Source organism: Hyla sarda, chromosome 7 (genome assembly GCF_029499605.1).
Source record: "Hyla sarda isolate aHylSar1 chromosome 7, aHylSar1.hap1, whole genome shotgun sequence".
NCBI classification, from domain to species: domain Eukaryota; kingdom Metazoa; phylum Chordata; class Amphibia; order Anura; family Hylidae; genus Hyla; species Hyla sarda.
In genome coordinates, this window is record NC_079195.1 from 163,264,800 (window position 1) to 163,282,554 (window position 17,755).

Consider the following 17,755-nt stretch of genomic DNA (forward strand, 5'->3'; position numbering starts at 1 on the left):
ACGAAAAAAAGACTTAACAGAGAGGTAGGTACGCACCGCCTGTACCACATCAAGTTTATGAAGCAAACGCTCCCCGGGATGAGATGAAGCGGGACAAAAGGATGATATCCTCATTAAGGTGGAAGGCAGAAACCACCTTAGGCAAGAAAGAAGGAACCGGCCGAAAAACAACTTTGTCCTGATGGGCAATTAGAAAGGGAGAGTGGCAAGAAAGCGCCGCCAACTCCAAAACCCATCTGATGGAGGTAATTGCCATAAGGAACGCAACCTTCCGGGAAAGGAGACGAAGGGAAACCTCCCTGAGGGGTTCAAAGGGCAAGCCCTGTAGTACGCCAAGGACCAAATTCAGATCCCAAGGAGGTGTAGGAGACCTGTAAGGAGGAGCCGCGTGGGCCACTCCTTAAAGAAAGGTCCGTACATGAGAATCAGATGCCAGAGGGCGTTGGAAAGGGCAGACACTTGACCCTTTAAAGAGCCGAGAGCTAATTGTTGTTCCAGCCCTGACTGCAAAAATGAAAGAAGTCAAGGAAGGGAGAACATGACTGGAGAAAGAGATTGAGATTCGCACCAACGAAAATAGGACCGCCAGGTACGGTGGTAAATCCTTGCGGAAAAGGGCTTGCGTGCCTTGAGCATGGTGCGAATCACCTGTGTTGAGAAGCCACGGGCCCTTAGTACCGCGGTCTCAACCGCCACGCTGTCAAATGCAGCGACGGTAAATTGGGGTGGCACAGGGGACCCTGAGAGAGAAGGTCTGGAAGAAGCTGAAGGCACAGCCGAACGTCGTCCAGGAGCCGGATGACGTCGGCGTACCACGCCCTCCGAGGCCAATCTGGAGCCACGAGAATGGCAGGAATGTTCTCCGCTCTGAGCTTCCTCAGGACCCTGGGAAGGAGAGGAAGAGGAGGGAACAGATAAGGAAGGGCGAATCCCGACCAAGGAATTACCAGTGCATCCGCTGCCAGAGCACGGGGGTCCCGCGACTTCGACACAAAGAGGGGAACCTTCTGGTTGTGGCAGGATGCAAAGAGGTCTACATCTGGAGTTCCCCAGAGGCCGCAGATCTCTGCAAATACCTCCGGATGAAGGGACCACTCGCCGGGGTCGGGAGAGGACCGGCTTAGGAAGTCTGCTTCCCAATTATTTACGCCTGGGATGTGAATTGCCGAGGTTGGCCAGAACCCTAAGCTCTGCCCAGAGAAGGATCTTGGAAACTTCGGCCATCGCCGCCGAGCTGCGGGTGCCACCCTGGCGATTGATGTATGCCACCGCAGTGGAGTTGTCCGACTGGACACGAACTAGGCGGCCCTGGAGAAGGCTCTCCCGTTGTAACAGGCAAAGGTAGATTGCCCTCAGTTCCAAGATGTTGATCGGGAAGAGTGTCTCCCTGGGAGACCAAAGGCCCTGGACTGTCCGGTCTCGGAAGTCACCCCCCCCAACCCAAAAGGCTGGCATCCGTCGTGACAACCAACCAATGGAGGGGCAGGAAGGAGCGTCCCTGAAGAAGCAGGGGGGAGCGGAGCCACCACAGAAGGGAGCGGCGAGATGTCCGAGGAAGTACAATCTTGCGATCGAGGGACAATGGAGACCTGTCCCACCGGGATAGAATCGCAAGTTGAAGGGGTCGAAAATGAAACTTAGCGAAGGGAACTGCCTCCATGGCCGCCACCATCCGACACAGGACTTCCATGCAAAACCGAATGGTCAATGGGGAGGGGTTCCTGAGTATACGAACCCCCGACAGAAGGGTCAATCGCTTGTCCGACGGGAGGTGAACCCAGGGCAGATCGGGTGTCGAACCGAAGTCCTAGAAAAACCAGGGACTGAGTGAGGGATAGGTTGGACTTGTCCCGATTGACCAACCAACCAAAGCGAGACAGGGCCTGAAGAGTGAGGGTGAGGCTCTCTAGATTCTGGTCTCTGGACGGAGCCTTGATCAGAAGGTCGTCCAAGTAAGGGATCACTGAGACCCCCCCTTGTCCGTAGCAGGCCGATCTCCGGCGCAAGGACCTTGGTGAATGCCCTCGGAGCTGTGGCAAGGCCGAAGGGGAGAGCCACGAACTGGAAATGTCCCTCCGGGACAGCAAATCGGAGGAACCGCTGGTGTCCCGGAAAAATCAGAACATGGAGGTAGGCGTCCCTGATTTCCACTGAGGAAAGAAACTCCCCCTGATCCATGGTCACCACAACCAAACGGAGAGACTCCATGCGGAAGTGGGGCAGGAGGAGATGCCTGTTGAGGAGCTTAAGATCCAAGATTGGGCGTACAGAACCCCCTTTCTTGGGAACTACAAAGAGGTTGGAATAAAAACCTCAAAAGCGTTCCCTGGGAGGAACCGGGACAATGACACCCTGAATGAGGAGGGACTGAAGCACACCTCCAAAGGCCTTTGCCAGAGAGGGAGATCGCAGAGTTCGGGAAAGGAAAAAGCGATCCTTTGGAAGAGAGACAAGTAATCGTTGGCCACCACATCTCTGACCCAGGAGTCCTGCACATGTGTGGTCCAGACGTCCCGGAAGAGTAACAAACGACCTCCCACCCAAGAAAAATCTGCGGGTGGGGGCGTCCCTTCAGGCGGAGGTGGGTTTGCGGGTACCCACAGAGCGGCCAGAACAGTTATCCAATTTCCAGGATGGGCGAGTCTGGAAGAAGGGAGCCTTTTTGTCCCGAGAAGGCGCCTGCCTAGTCCCCTTCGTGACCCCGAAGGTCCAAAAGGAGGTAGATTTACGGCGGGAGGTAGTATAACGGGCCTTATTTTGAGGTAATAAGGAACTCTTCCCTCCCGTGGCTTCCGAGATGATCTCGTCTAGGCGCTTACCAAAAAGCCGAGAGCCAGTAAAAGGAAGCTCAGTGAGAGACTTTTTAGAGGCTGCGTCCGCATCCCAGGCTTTGAGCCACGCTGATCTACGGAGAGCCACAATGTTAACCATGGCAAAAGCAGCACAGCGGGCCGACTGCATGGAAGCAGAACATAGAAAACCTCCCGCTTTAGAAAGCAGGAGAATTAAGTTGGCCAGTTCTTCCGAGGAAGCACCAGAAGAAATGCCCTGGCGGAGTCGGGAAACCCACATCGCAAGGGCCCTGGAAACCCAGGCAGAGGCAAAAGTAGGGAGAAGAGATGAACCCGTCGCCTCAGAGGCAAATTTAGCCAAGGTCTCCACCTTTTTGTCCGCTGGATCCTTAAAAGATGCAGCATCGGGCAAAGGTAGGGAGACTGGTGGGTCCACCGTAGGAGGTGAGATCCACCGGGCAATGAGGTCCTTAGCAAAGGGATAACGCGCTTGAACCTTCTTTATTTCTTGAAACCTCTCGTCAGGGTGCCTCCAGGCAGACTCTAGCAAGGCTTCAAATTCAGCATGGGATCTGATCATTTTGGGTGCCGGACGGGCACGATGAAAGGAAACTTCTGGGACAGCGTTCGAAGTTCCTGGGTCCTCTAGGTGAAAGGTGTCTCTTATGGCCGAAACCAATCAGCATGGTCTTCTGAGTCAGAGACAGAAGCAGCCTCATCAACTAGTTCTCCAGGGGAGTGGGAACGGGTGGAGGCAGCCTTAGAAGAGGGAGACACTGACCTGGCGCGCCGTTCTGGTGACTCAGAACGGCGACTCGGGGAGCGTCTTCTAGAAGAAAGACACTTTCTGGAACACGTAGCAGAGGGACGGTGCCCACGAGAGGAGCGCCTACGTCTGAACAAAGACTCCGGAGAGGAGTCAGAGGAATGACCCCTATTACGCTTGTGAGAGCGTTTAAAATCGGGTGAGGGAGAGCGAGGCTCTCTTGGGGAACAGTGTAAGGAGGACCTCTCTAAGGCAGTGACCATGGAGCGGGAGACCTGCGCCAAGTCAGAATTAGACAGAGAGGGAAGACACCAATATTGGAGAGGCAGCAGAGCCCACTGGGTCTGGGGGAGCAAACTGAATAGGAATACCAGGGGGGTCAGGAGGTGCAGTGGTGCAGGCAGAACCAGTGGGTTCAGCAGACCCAGGCATTTTGGAGTTGCAGCTCTTACAAGAATAGTAGGTGACCAGGGCCCCAGGTACCTGTTTAGAGGGAGGAACAGTTCTGGGCTCGGACCTGAGTAAAATAAAACAGCCTCACCAGCGTCCGTGTCCCCCACCAGGCAGCTGCTGTGAAGAAAGGAACGAGAAGGGAGAGAGAGAGAGAACAGGCAGGGACGGCCAGACCAATCAGAAAAGAGGGGCCAGATTGGCTAACAGCCCCTTGCCCAGTTCCCATTGGATTAAGAGATTTGCGCTCTCCCAAGGGCGCAAACTCTGCTGGGAAAGAAGGAGGCCGGTTAATAATGGCGCCCGCTCCCATCCCCGAAGCATATGCGAGTGAAGGGGAACGGGAGTGAGCGAAAATGCCGGCGCAGTGGGCCACTGCGAAAGTTAAAGTAAACTGCGCCCCTGCACCAGAGCACAGAGGAAGCTAAAGTGAAAGGGCAGCCGTGGCTGCTGAATAACTGCAAAAAGTTAATGCACACACACAGTCCTACACCACTGACTCCTTTTAGCCCCCTGCATTCCCTAAGTGCTCCCAATAAACGTTGGGGGTCCCTATTGGGCAAGGGCTCCCTAACTAGATAGAATAAAAAGGAGTGGAACCAAAACAGGGGGGTCTCCAGCAGTTGCAAGCCCCCACACCTGAAAGAAAAAAAAAAGAGGGGGGGGGGGAGAATACTCACCTAAATCTGAAAAACTCACCTATTGAAGTCTTCAGTCATGAAGTCTTCAGCCAGCTTTTTTGTCACCTGCATCATGCCGGGCTTGAAAAGCAAGACGAGCAGGGAAATGTGGGGGACCCGGACCCATAAGGTACAACCCCAGGCGCTGGCCATTGGCGAGAGGGGGTTGACAGTACATCCACGATGCCTGTGCCCCTTCAATCGCTAATGGGGAAACAGTGAACGCTATGTTCCTGAGATCCCACCTGAAAAAAAGGAAAATAAAAGGGAATAAGAAAAACTAAATGTCCCTATTCTGTAAAAATTAAAAAATGTTAGACCAAGTCTGGGGAGAACCCCAGACTAGTGTCCATCTCCTGCGACACTAAGCTAAAACTGATTACCTCAGGCTGTGTAGGCGGGTATATCCTGCTGGGAGGAGCCGACTTTTTTGATTTCCTTAGTGTCAAGTCTCCTAGCAACAATAGCATCTACCCAAGGTCTGTGTCCCCCAATGGAGCCGAATAGTGATTAAAATATTTTAAAAAGTGAGTATATATGTGAATGAGCCCCTTTCCTAAGAAAAGTTTCCAATTTTCTTTAAATAAAAATAATGTACAAAAATAAACATAAGTGGTATTGCTACATGTGGAAATGTCCAGACTATTAAAATATGATGTTAATTAAACCATACGGTGAACGGTGAAAATGTTAAATAGTCCAGAATTGCTCATTTTTGGTCACTTCATATGAGAATTTTTTTTATAAGGTGATCAAAAAGTTACATCTAGACTTTTCTGGGCTTGCCTCAGGCGTAAAAGGAGCTAGCTACAGCTCTCCGGCCGCTAATAGCCTGGCATGCTGGGATCGCCGTGGCCGCTATTAAACCATTAGATCACCGCTGTCTAAGTAGACAGCAGTGTCTAAAAGGATCTTATAACCATCCCTGGTGGTCTAGTGGGGTGAATCGTACTATTTTGGTTGAAATTATTTTATCTACCAGGACAAGTGGATTTTCTTGAGGGACAAGTAGATTGTGTTCCGCTTTAGTCCCTTGGACAAGTAGTTTTTTTTTATTTATTTTTTTATTTTCACACCCCTGAAAAAGATGGATTCCCACCACGTCTTCTAAGACTAAAACATGGTATATAGTTACTTATACAGTTTAAAATCATATTTATCGTTATATAATGAGTGTCTTTGTATAATAGAGAACTGTATTAAAATGTGGGCATATAAATAAGGATAAAAATGTATCTAGATACAGTAATTTTTTGTAGGGGGCGTCTGAGTTTGTATATCGAAAATCTGTCTCATAATGTAGACCTATAGGCAAGATTTAGTGTGAACAAGTATGGGATAAAATGTAACGTTGAATGAATAAATAATCAAATGAAAAAGTGTGCAAACAATAGATCTTGATAAAAATCTTAGTAAAAACTGAACACATATGTACTAGAATTATTGGAATAAAATGAATCTATGGACTAGACACATAAGTAGATAGGAATGTATAAAAAAATATACACAAAATGTTAGAGTATAGAGAATATGGGGGGAAAAAAATTTGTGGTAACCTGTGAAACATGTGAGAATTGGAACATACCGTATATACTCGAGTATAAGCCGACCCGAGTATAAGCCGAGGCCCCTAATTTCAACCCAAAATCCCAGGAAAAGTTATTGACTCGAGTATAAGCCTAGGGTGGGAAATACATCATCCCCCCCTGTCATCATCCAGACCCCCGTCATTAACATCCTCATCATCATCATCATCACCCTGTCATCATCCAGACCCTCATCAATATCACCTGTCATCATCCGCTTGTCATCATCTCACACCCCCCCTTCATCATCCCCACCCCCCTTCATCATCCCCTTGTCATCATCCCAAACACCCCCCTTCATCATCCCCTTGTCATCATCCCACACCCCCCCTTCATCATCCCCTTGTCATCATCCCCACCCCCCTTCATCATCACCTTGTCATCATCCCACACCCCCCCCCCCTTCATCATCCTCTTGTCATCCGCCCTCAGTGGTCTTCAACCTGCGGACCTCCAGAGGTTTCAAAACTACAACTCCCAGCAAGCCTGGGCAGCCATCGGCTATCCGGGCTTGCTGGGAGTTGTAGTTTTGAAACCTCTGGAGGTCCGCAGGTTGAAGACCACTGCGGCCTTCGACATCATCCAGACCCCTCTCACCCCCTTTAGTTCTGTACAGTACTCGCCTCCGCTCGGCGCTGGTCCGGTGCTGCAGGACTGTCCGGTGAGGAGGTCGTCCGGTGGGAGTGTGGTTCCGGGCTGCTATCTTCACCGGGGAGGCCTCTTCTCCGCGGTTCGGGCCCAGAATAGAGGCGTTGCCTTGACGATGACGCAGAAGTACGTTGGTAATGAACGTACCTCTGCGCCGATGGCTGCCCGGGCTTGCTGGGAGTTGTAGCTTTGAAACCTATGGAGGTCCGCAGGTTGAAGACCACTGCGGGTGGAGAGTTCACTCGAGTATAAGCCGGGGGGGTGTTTTCAGCACGAAAAATAGTGCTGAAAAACTCGGCTTATACTCGAGTATATACGGTATGTGAATTGAAGGGATACTATCATGTTAGGCTAAAAGAAAAATTACTACGAGAAATGGGATAGTGTGAGAAACGGGAATTTGAAGGGAAATTGTTAAATATAGGGGAAGAAGGGATAGGAATGTGGAAAATATATTTTAGTAATATAATTGGAAAAAGGGGAATCGGTATGGTAAATAGTACATTATAATTAATCTAAAAACCCCAAAACTTCTAATTCACCATTTAATCCCTTGGGTGCTAGAGTTAAATTCAAAAAAAATTCTCGACTGCGCTAGACATTTTTTGGATGAAGATTTTTATCAAGATCGATTATTTGCACACTTTTTCATTTGATTATTTATTCATTCAACGTTACATTTTATCCCATACTTGTTAACACTAAATCTTGCCCATACGTCTACATTATGAGACAGATTTTCAATATACAAACTCAGACGCCCCCTACAAAAATTACTGTATCTAGATTAATTTTTATCCTTATTTATATACCCACATTTTAATACAGTTCTCTATTATACAGACACTCATTTATAAAAATAAATATGATTTTAAACTGTATAAGTAACTATATACCATGTTTTAGTCTTATATAAAGATGGATTCCCACCACGTTTTCCACAGAATCCCAACTTACTATTTTTTCTAAGTGGTTGTGATATCCTCCCATAAAGGGAGGAGCTATACATATAAAACCCCCACTAAAAGGACTTTGGGAACTCGCTTTTACTTTTAGATGCTGAGGAAAAGTCCTACGGAGGACTTGAAACGCGTCCAGCTTATCCCTTCTAAGTGCCACTCCATACAGCCAATATCCCAGAGGCAGAACCTTAAAATTTTCCACACCGGGCTAATTCTCAGAGCCGTTACAAAGATCGGATCCACTCCAATTTGCTGTATCTTTTGAGACAAGCCGTGTCTCTAACAGACGACCATCATCTGTACCAAGCCGGGACCACCAGCGCCACATCAGGTACTATGTATACAGCTATGCTGTACTTTTGAAGCGCTGCAGTCCCCTATTTGCCCACCAGAACCCACAGCATATTTTGAGACCGCAAAATCTCTAGCAGCAGGTGTTTAATTCAAGAGAACTAAACCCTTTACACAATTGTATGCATACATAGTATCACTTGTCTAGCAACATTGTATCCTCCCTATAAGCTCACTTCAGACATCGCTGCATATCGTTGAAACTGCCCAGTCTCTAGCAGCGGGCTCTTTGCACAAAGAGACAGAACTTATACATCGGATTACAAACGATTCACATACAAGGGGATTCATTTGAACAAAACTACTAAGATTAATATGCACTTTATTTTCATGGTACCCACCATCTGAACTATTAGATCAATTTCTCAAGAATATCTTTATTTTTTCGGCTATTCAGCTGGCTTATCGGACACTGTGGATAATTTTGACGGATTTATTGGATACTGTGGACACTCATTTTTTTTTTATAAATTTTTAAAAATTTTATGAATTTTACTAATTACCTGTTGATATTAATTAAAATTGACGTATTATATTTGTATATCTATTGTGAATTTTTATTGTGTATTTGCCGACCCACAAGGGCCCTGTGAGGTTCGGCACACACTTTAACTATCATATACCGTATATATATATATATTATAATAAACATATCATCATCCAATATTCATTGACCCTGAGCCTCAATTTCCATTTTTTATTTATTGCATTTTTTTACACCGTGGGTATAGGTGTTATTTGAGTAGCTCGGGTCCCAGGAAACTAGTTGATAAGAGCCTCTCCTAATATTTATAAGTTTTATTTAAACCTTCCTGCAAAAAATAAAAAAATAACCAAAATCTTAGGAATGTCAGGGCTTCAAGCACAGTGATTGGGGAATCCACAACCTATAGAACCTAACTTTTTTGTGAATGGCCAGGTAAGTTGTAATTACCTGGTCCGAATTTTTCAGGATGTCCCTCTCAACAGCCATGCCGTCAAGTGAATTTTTGATAACTGGGGATGGTACCCTGGACCTTGATGTAGAAGGTTCTGGGACTCTGGGAGAACCCCAGACATCCTTCTGGGCCAAAGGGGGGCAATAACGATCACCATCGCCCTGTCCTCTCTTATCTTCCTCAATAGTTTGGGCATTTGCGTGATGCACGGAAATGCATAAAGAAGACCCCACCCCTCCAATCGTGGAAGAAAACATCCATTCCTGAGGGGAGATCCACTGGATTAGGTCATCGAATCTCTCCAGCTTGTTTGTTTGTTCTAAGGGCAAAAAAGTCCATAGATGGGGTTCTCCATAATACTGCAATATGGGAGAGCACTAGCTGATTTAACTCCCCCTGGTTTAGGAGATGACAGCTTAGGAAGTCTGCTACTTGGTTGTGAGATCCCTTCAGATGAAGAGCAAAAAGTGATCTCTGATGCAGCTCTGCTAACCTGAAAAGGTGGTGACAATTCTCATAAGGGCAGCTCACCTGGTGTCCCCATAGTGGTTTCTGTATGCCACTACTATCAAATTGTCCGACATAAGCTTTAACGCTTTCCCTAACACCAAAAAAGGCTCCCCTTGGGTGTCTCTGGGCAACTAATATATAGCAAATTTCCTTGGGGAAATGAATCCCCTCAGGGATAACCCTGACTAAAGGCACCCAAATCAATTATAAAACTTAACTTTTATTACATTTTTATTTAGATTAATATTTGTACTCATTAGCCACTATGTGGCAGTGGTATATTAAAAATACAGCACTGTACATATAGGTTCAATTTTTTGTGGTTTGCTAATTAGCATCAATGGGTTTACTGATTTTATTTATTCCATCAGCCTGCTGGCTCATTCAGCCAGTATGAACTCCTTTATTATGCATACAGCATTAAATAAGAAGTATCATGGACCAAGTCACAAATTTTTTTTTCTATCATGTGAAAGTGCATCAGCTCACCATTCTGACAATCTGCTCCTCATGTATCTCACCCTCTCCCTTCTCCTGCAATCCCCTCTGAAAGATCGGTACTTCCTGGTACATGGAGGTCCCTGACTTCCTGTCTCCCATAATGCCTTTCAGTTCATCACAGAAGTAGCCCAGCCTAGACCAGTGCTTCCTAACCAGGGTGCCTCCAGCTGTTGTGAAACTACAACTCCCAGCATGCCTGGGAGTTTTAGTTTTGCAACAGCTGAAGGCACCCTGGTTGGGATACACTGACCTAGACACTGATCACTTTCCTAACAGCAGGCTCAGTGTTTCCCCTCCCCCTGCTTCTATTCTCAGGACATCGTTCTTTCAGACTGACCTGCTGTCAGATTGTGATCAGTGCAGGGCAAAGCAGGGATCTCCCCCTCCCCCTCTGCTTCTTCTCGGGACATTGGGACATCGTTCTTGCTCTTATAAACACTGAGCTGGCTGTCAGATGCTTCCCTGCCGAGGAGATGAAGACACGTGCTCAGCTCACTGGGGCTTCTATGATTGGCTGAAGCTGCACATGGGAGGTTCCCTTGTGTGCACAGAGCTGGCTAAGCTGCAGAACTATGGGAAATTGTGACATCACGGCCCCCAGCATAATGCAGCTCAATGGGGGGTCGCAAGTCATCAGAACAGGGAGCTGCTGAACTTCCTCTCTGAACAAAGAAGCTAGAAAAACAGGTTTTATATACAAGATGGGTAAAGTCAGTGATTTACAAAGTGATATAACTTTTGCTTCTGCATTTAAAACACAATACTTTTTCTACATGGGACTTCTCCTTTAATGAACAAGACTGGCTGCGTTGTTGTTATTATTATTATTATTACTACCAGCTGGCTTCCAGTATTCCCTATTTCACATAGACTATATGTCAGTGCTGCTCTAAAATCTTATGTCCCTCCTTCCTAACGTTTTGCCATGAGATGTCAGGGATACGGACATGGTGCTTTATTTATAGATGTATGGTTTAATTGCTTAATTGTTCGGCGTCCTTCTCATCCAGTCAGCAGTCGAGTTTTACATATGGTGTCATAAATTATGCGCTCATTGGTGCATCTGACCACTAGGACGCACCAATGAGAGCTTCGGTACGACGTATGTCTTCAATCTTAGAAGTTTTTCTCCGTCTTATTGTGTCTCTATCCAGGCGCTGATTTTTGTGCCTGCGCTCTGTTTTTTTAAAGATTGTCCATGCGCATATGCATGTGTTAACCTCCGTCACTTGTGCATGCAAAATGAGGCATGGAGCGCATCCAAGCCTCCCCTCAATGACTGGCACCATTCCAACAATGTGCGCACGTGCATAAAAGCTCACCATGATAGATTCTGTGCATGACTTGGGACTTAGATCCCACTGGTAAGTACACAAGAAAAGTCTATCTGTCTCCCAGACTTCTACGTTGGATTGATCTGCACATATAGGTCTATGAAAACGTATATCATACTCATATGTGGTCCTATTTATATTTTCAAATCAGTCATATACATTAAAAATACAAACCTTTTTAATTATACCTATATATAATACTACTCACTGTTCTATACTTTATATATCACCAACTAGAACTTACCAGGTCTTATCTTCCATATTTTGTGCATTAGTTATTATACAATAAATGTATTTATTTATGATCCAACATCATTAGTTCTTAAATTATTCTGTTTTTGCAGATTCCCTTGGACTTTTCAAACTCGATCTTCAACATTCCCACCACTCCTCTCAAGGTAAGTATTTTAAATCTATTTTAGTTAATAATTTATTGTGTATACCCTTATTTATTGTACCCATTTTATTTTCACTCGATGCTGACTAATCCTCTGACAGTATTTACCCACTGCCTACCATGGCAATACATTATTTTTAATTTATTATTCCAAAAACGCTGAATACGAAAAGTCTTCATTTAGTCCCTTTGGACTCTTATTTCCTAACCGATATATCCATCGGGTTTCTTCTTTCAACAGTATATTGTCTATATACCCCTTCCTGTCACTTATCTTCATCTTTCTTAAGCCCCAAAATTTCAATGAATATTTGTCGTCTGTATGAATATTATTCATATGGTTCGCCAGGGGTGTATCTGCCCATGTGTGGATGGTACTAATATGTATACTTACTCTCTTGCGAAATTCTTGAATAGTTTTACCGACATATTTTCGGACATGGGCATTGTGCCGCATAGATTATATTTTGGGTTCCACAGTTGATAAAGTCCCAGATTTCATACTTCTTACTATCCACTGGATTAATGAAATCTTTTGTTTTGGGTATGTATCTGCAATTTCTACAATGCCCACATGGAAATGAACCCTGTGGTTGAGCCGGTAACCAAGTCATTGGATTTCTCACCTCCCTCTTTTGGTGACTATGCACCAAAAGGTCCCTTAGATTTTGTCCTCTACGGTAGGTTAGACTAGGTCTAGGACCTATCTTACTTTTTATATCGGAATCTGACACCAGAATTTACCAATGAGTTCTTAGAATTTCATAAACTTCATAAACCTAGTGGTTAATGAGTACAAATATTAATCTAAATGAAAATGTAATAAAAGTTAAGTTTTATAATTGATATGGGTGCCTTTAGTCAGGGTTAATGCTTTCCCTAACACCAAAAGGAAGAGAGACCAAGAGAGGCAATCTTTGGCTGAGGAAGGAAAGCTGATGTCAGGAATCTAGGCCTATTCTTGGAAAGGTACAAATCTGACTGAAGAGTCAGATTTACTTTCGGACCAAAATATGAGAGAATTACTTTCACCTGGAGAACCTGATCTAATAAGAGCTCCCCTGACTGATATTATAAAAGGAAATTGTCTCGATATGGGACTATCAAAAAGTCTCGTACTCTTATGTGGGCCATCACCTCTGGCAAAATCTTAAGAGAATGTTGCAGGTGCCTGGGAGAGACCAAAGGGGAGGGCTCAAAACTGTAGGTAAAGCAGAGTGTTGTCTTCAAACACTGCTTCCCTGAGAAACTTCTGGTGGTATTTTTTTTTGTTATATTTATCTCTACAAGGAACCAATCAGTAGATTTTAGCTTATGTAACACTTAACAACATGTTATATATGCTAAAATATGTATCCTCATCATCCCTGGGGGACAATCCCTGGGGGATATTAAGTTATAAAGTAGTCGTCCCCTGCGGCCGCCTTACAAGTAGTTCCCTGGGCGAGGATTTGTGCTTACCAGCACCTGTCGCTCCCCACTGCTCCGGCCGTGGTTGCGCCCCGTCAGCTTGATTGATGGCTTGCGTCATCGCTTTGCTCCCTAAGCAGACTGAGCAGAGCGGTGACCCAAGACGTCAATCAAGACAAGGGGACGGGACCACGGACAGAGTGATGAGTGCTGGTAAGTAAAAGTCCCCACCCAGGGGACTTTATAACTTAAATGGGCACTATCGTCAATTTTTTTTTTATATATATGTTGTAGTACATATGTACTACAGCATATCTCTAATATATTTTCATAATTTTTTTTTTTTATTAAAATGTTTTAAATTACGTTTGAAAACCGGCCACTCCCTCCTAGTGGCCGGCTGCAGGCTGGCGTGACATCACGCCTGAATTCGGACCGATGCCGGCCGGGCAATCGGTCCGAATTCATTCAGCCTGCGCTCGCTCCCTGCCTGTCAATCAGACAGGCGGGAGCGAGCACATTGACTTCCTGGGCTCACACGCCGGCCACTCCTCCCGCACATGTCGCTGCTGCTGCACACCGCTGCTGGACTCTGCAGTATGTATGTTTAGAGGAGAGCGGGGATCGTGGTTTTAAACGGGGGTTGGAGGGAAAGCGGGGATCGTGGTTTTAACACGGAGGGGGAGGGTACGGGGTAGCACGGCCAATAGATGTCAGGGCAAGCTGGGAGTTGTAGTGGTGAAACAGCTGGAGGCACCCTTTGTAGATGAACTAAAGGCGGAAGTCGGCCCCCCAGCAGTGACGTCGTGCCTGCTGGGGAAGTCTACCTAGTAGTGAGCACACTACCAGGCAGACAAAAAGGCATATTTTTTATATAGTAATAAAAAGGTTTTAAAGCAGGGAGGGGGTTAGGGAGAGATGGGCAATAGGCAGGGGCAGAAAAAATAAATAAATAAAAAAAAGATGGTGGGAGCTACTCTTTAACCCCTTAAGGACTGAGCCCTTTTTCACCTTAAGGACTCAGCCATTTTTTGCAATTCTGACCACTGTCACTTTAAACATTAATAACTCTGGAATGCTTTTAGTTATCAATCTGATTCCGAGACTGTTTTTTCGTGACATATTCTACTTTAACATAGTGGTAAAATTTTGTGGTAACTTGCATCCTTTCTTGGTGAAAAATCCCAAAATTTGATGAAAAATTTAAAAATTTTGCATTTTTTTAACTTTGAAGCTCTCTGCTTGTAAGGAAAATGGATATTCAAAATATTTTTTTTTTTATTCACATATACAATATGTCTACTTTATGTTTGCATCATAAAATTTACGTGTTTTTACTTTTGGAAGACACCAGAGGGCTTCAAAGTTCAGCAGCAATTTTCCAATTTTTCACAAAATTTTGAAACTCGCTTTTTTTCAGGGACCAGTTCAGGTTTGAAGTGGATTTGAAGGGTCTTCATATTAGAAATACCCCACAAATGACCCCATTATAAAAACTGCACCCCCCAAAGTATTCAAAATGACATTCAGTCAGCGTTTTAACCCTTTAGGTGTTTCACAGGAATAGCAGCAAAGTGAAGGAGAAAATTCACAATCTTCATTTTTTACACTCGCATGTTTTTGTAGACCCAATTTTTGAATTTTTGCAAGGGGTAAAAAGGAGAAAATTTTTACTTGTATTTGAAACCCAATTTCTCTCGAGTAAGCACATACCTCATATGTCTATGTTAATTGTTCGACGGGCGCAGTAGAGGGCTCAGAAGGGAAGGAGCGACAAATGGTTTTTGGGGGGCATGTCACATTTAGGAAGCCCCTATGGTGCCAGAACAGCAAAAAAAACCACATGGCATACCATTTTGGAAACTAGACCCCTCGGGGAACATAACAAGGGGTAAAGTAAACCTTAATACCCCACAGGTGATTCACGACTTTTGCATACGTAAAAAAAAAAAAAAATTACCTAAAATGCTTGGTTTCCCAAAAGTTTTACATTTTTAAAAAGGGTAATAGCAGAAAATACCCCCCAAAATTTGAAGCCCAATTTCTCCCGATTCAGAAAACACCCCATATGGTGGTGAAAAGTGCTCTGCTGGCGCACTACAGGTCTCAGAAGAGAAGGAGTCACATTTGGCTTTTTTAAAGGAAATTTTGCTCTGGGGGCATGCCGCATTTAGGAAGCCCCTATGGTGCCAGGACAGCAAAAAAAAACACATGGCATACCATTTTGGAAACTAGACCCCTCGGGGAACGTAACAAGGGGTTAAGTGAACCTTAATACCCCACAGGTGTTTCACGACTTTTGCATATGTAAAAAAAAATATTTTTGTTTTACCTAAAATGCCTCTTTTCCCAAAAATGTTACATTTTTAAAAAGGGTAAAAGCAGAAAATACCCCCCAAAATTTGTAACACAATTTCTCCCGAGTACGGCGATACCCCATATGTGGCCCTAAACTGTTGCCTTGAAATACGACAGGGCTCCAAAGTGAGAGCGCCATGCGCATTTGAGGCCTAAATTAGGGACTTGCATAGGGGTGGATATAGGGGTATTCTACGCCAGTGATTCCCAAACAGGGTGCCTCCAGCTGTTGTAAAACTCCCAGCATGCCTGGACAGTCAGTGGCTGTCTGGCAATACTGGGAGTAGTTGTTTTGCAACAGCTGGAGGCTCCGTTTTGGAAACAGTGGCGTACCAGACGTTTTTCATTTTTATTGGGGAGGGGGGCTGTGTAGGGGTATGTGTATATGTAGTGATTTTTACTTTTTATTTTATTGTGTGTTAGTGTAGTGTAGTGTTTTTAGGGTACAGTCACACGGGCGGGGGTTCACAGTAGTTTCACGCTGGCAGTTTGAGCCGCAGCTCAAACTTGCAGCTGGATACTTACTGTAATCCTCCGCCCATGTGAGTGTACCCTGTACGTTCACATGGGGGGGGGGGTGAACATCCAGCTGTTGCAAAACTACAACTCCCAGCATGTACAGTCTATCAGTGCATGCTGGGAGTTGTAGTTTTGCAACCGCTGGAGGCTCCGTTTTGGAAACAGTGGCGTACCAGACATTTTTCATTTTTATTGGGGAGGGGAGGGGGGTTGTATAGGGGTATGTGTATACGTAGTGTTTTTTACTTTTTATTGTGTGTTAGTGTAGTGTTTTTAGGGTACAGTCGCACGGGCGGGGGGTTCACAGTAGTTTCTCGCTGGCAGTTTGAGCTGCAGCAGAAAATTTGCCGCAGCTCAAACTTGCAGCCGGATACTTGCTGTAATCCTACACCCATGTGAGTGTACCCTGTACGTTCACATTGGGGGGGGGGGGGGGGGGGGGAACATTCAGCTGTTGCAAAACTACAACTCCCAGCATGTAGGGTCTATCAGTGCATGCTGGGAGTTGTAGTTTTGCAACAGCTGGAGGCACACTGGTTGTGAAACACAGAGTTTGGTAACAAACTCAGTGTTTTGCAACAAGTGTGCCTTCAGCTGTTGCAAAAGCTACAACCCCCAGCATGTACGGACAGCGGAAGGGCATGCTGGGTCTTGTAGTTATGCAACAGCTGGAGGCATACTACTTTGGCTGGGGATGCTGGGGACTGTAGTTATGCAACAGCTGGAGACACACTGGTTTGCTACATAACTCAGTGTGCCTTCAGCTGTTGCAAAACTACAACTCCCAGCAGTCACCGACAGCCAACGGGCATGCTGGGAGTTGTAGTTATGCAACCAGCAGATGCACTACTACAACTCCCAGCATGCACTTTAGCTGTTGGTGCAAGCTGGGAGTTGTAGTTACACAACAGCTGAAGGTACACTTTTCCATAGAAAAAATGTGCCTCCAGCTGTTGCAAAACTACAAGTCCCAGCATGCCCATAAGGGCATGCTGGGAGTTGTGGTGGTCTGCCTCCTGCTGTTGCATAACTACAGCTCCCAGCATGCCCTTTTTGCATGCTGGGAGCTGTTGCTAAGCAACAGCAGGAGGCTGTCACTCACCTCCAACGATCCAGCCGCATGAGGTCAGCCCCTCGTCGTCGCCGTCGCTCCTGGGGCCCCGATCCCAACATTGACGCCGGGGATCGGGGTCCCCAGCACCTGGGGTGCACGTCCCGCACCCGCTCACGTCCTCCGGAAGAGGGGCGGAGTGGGTTGCGGGAGTGACACCCGCAGCAGGCGCCCTGATTGGTCGGCCGGTAATCCGGCCGACGAATCAGGGCGATCGTGAGGTGGCACCAGTGCCACCACACCCCTGCAGGCTCTGGCTGTTCGGGGCCGTCGGAGACGGTCCCGAACAGCCTGTAATTCCGGGTCACCGGGTCACTGGAGACCCGATTGACCCGGAATCTGCCGCAGATCGCTGGACTGAATTGTCCAGCATAATGACCCCCCTGGGCGATATGCCCCGATGCCTGCTGAACGATTTCAGCAGGCATCGGGCACCGGCTCC

The 17,755-nt window shown here is 46.1% G+C and overlaps 1 protein-coding gene across 4 annotated transcripts in view; it reads right to left on the minus strand.

Annotated features, from left to right (window-relative positions):
• Window positions 1-17,755, minus strand: part of PATL1 (PAT1 homolog 1, processing body mRNA decay factor) — a 169,100-nt gene that overhangs the window by 140,732 nt on the left and 10,613 nt on the right. The window contains exon 1 of one of the 4 annotated variants that reach the window (XM_056531171.1): window positions 10,173-10,334. The exons of 1 other annotated variant lie outside the window; for it this stretch is intronic. In XM_056531171.1, coding sequence (XP_056387146.1) covers window positions 10,173-10,283 — 111 coding nt within the window. In that variant the 5' untranslated portion in view covers window positions 10,284-10,334. Of the gene's footprint in view, window positions 1-10,172; window positions 10,335-10,521; window positions 10,706-17,755 lie in introns of those variants that run through there. 2 more of the 4 variants (XM_056531169.1, XM_056531172.1) reach the window with 2 other exon arrangements.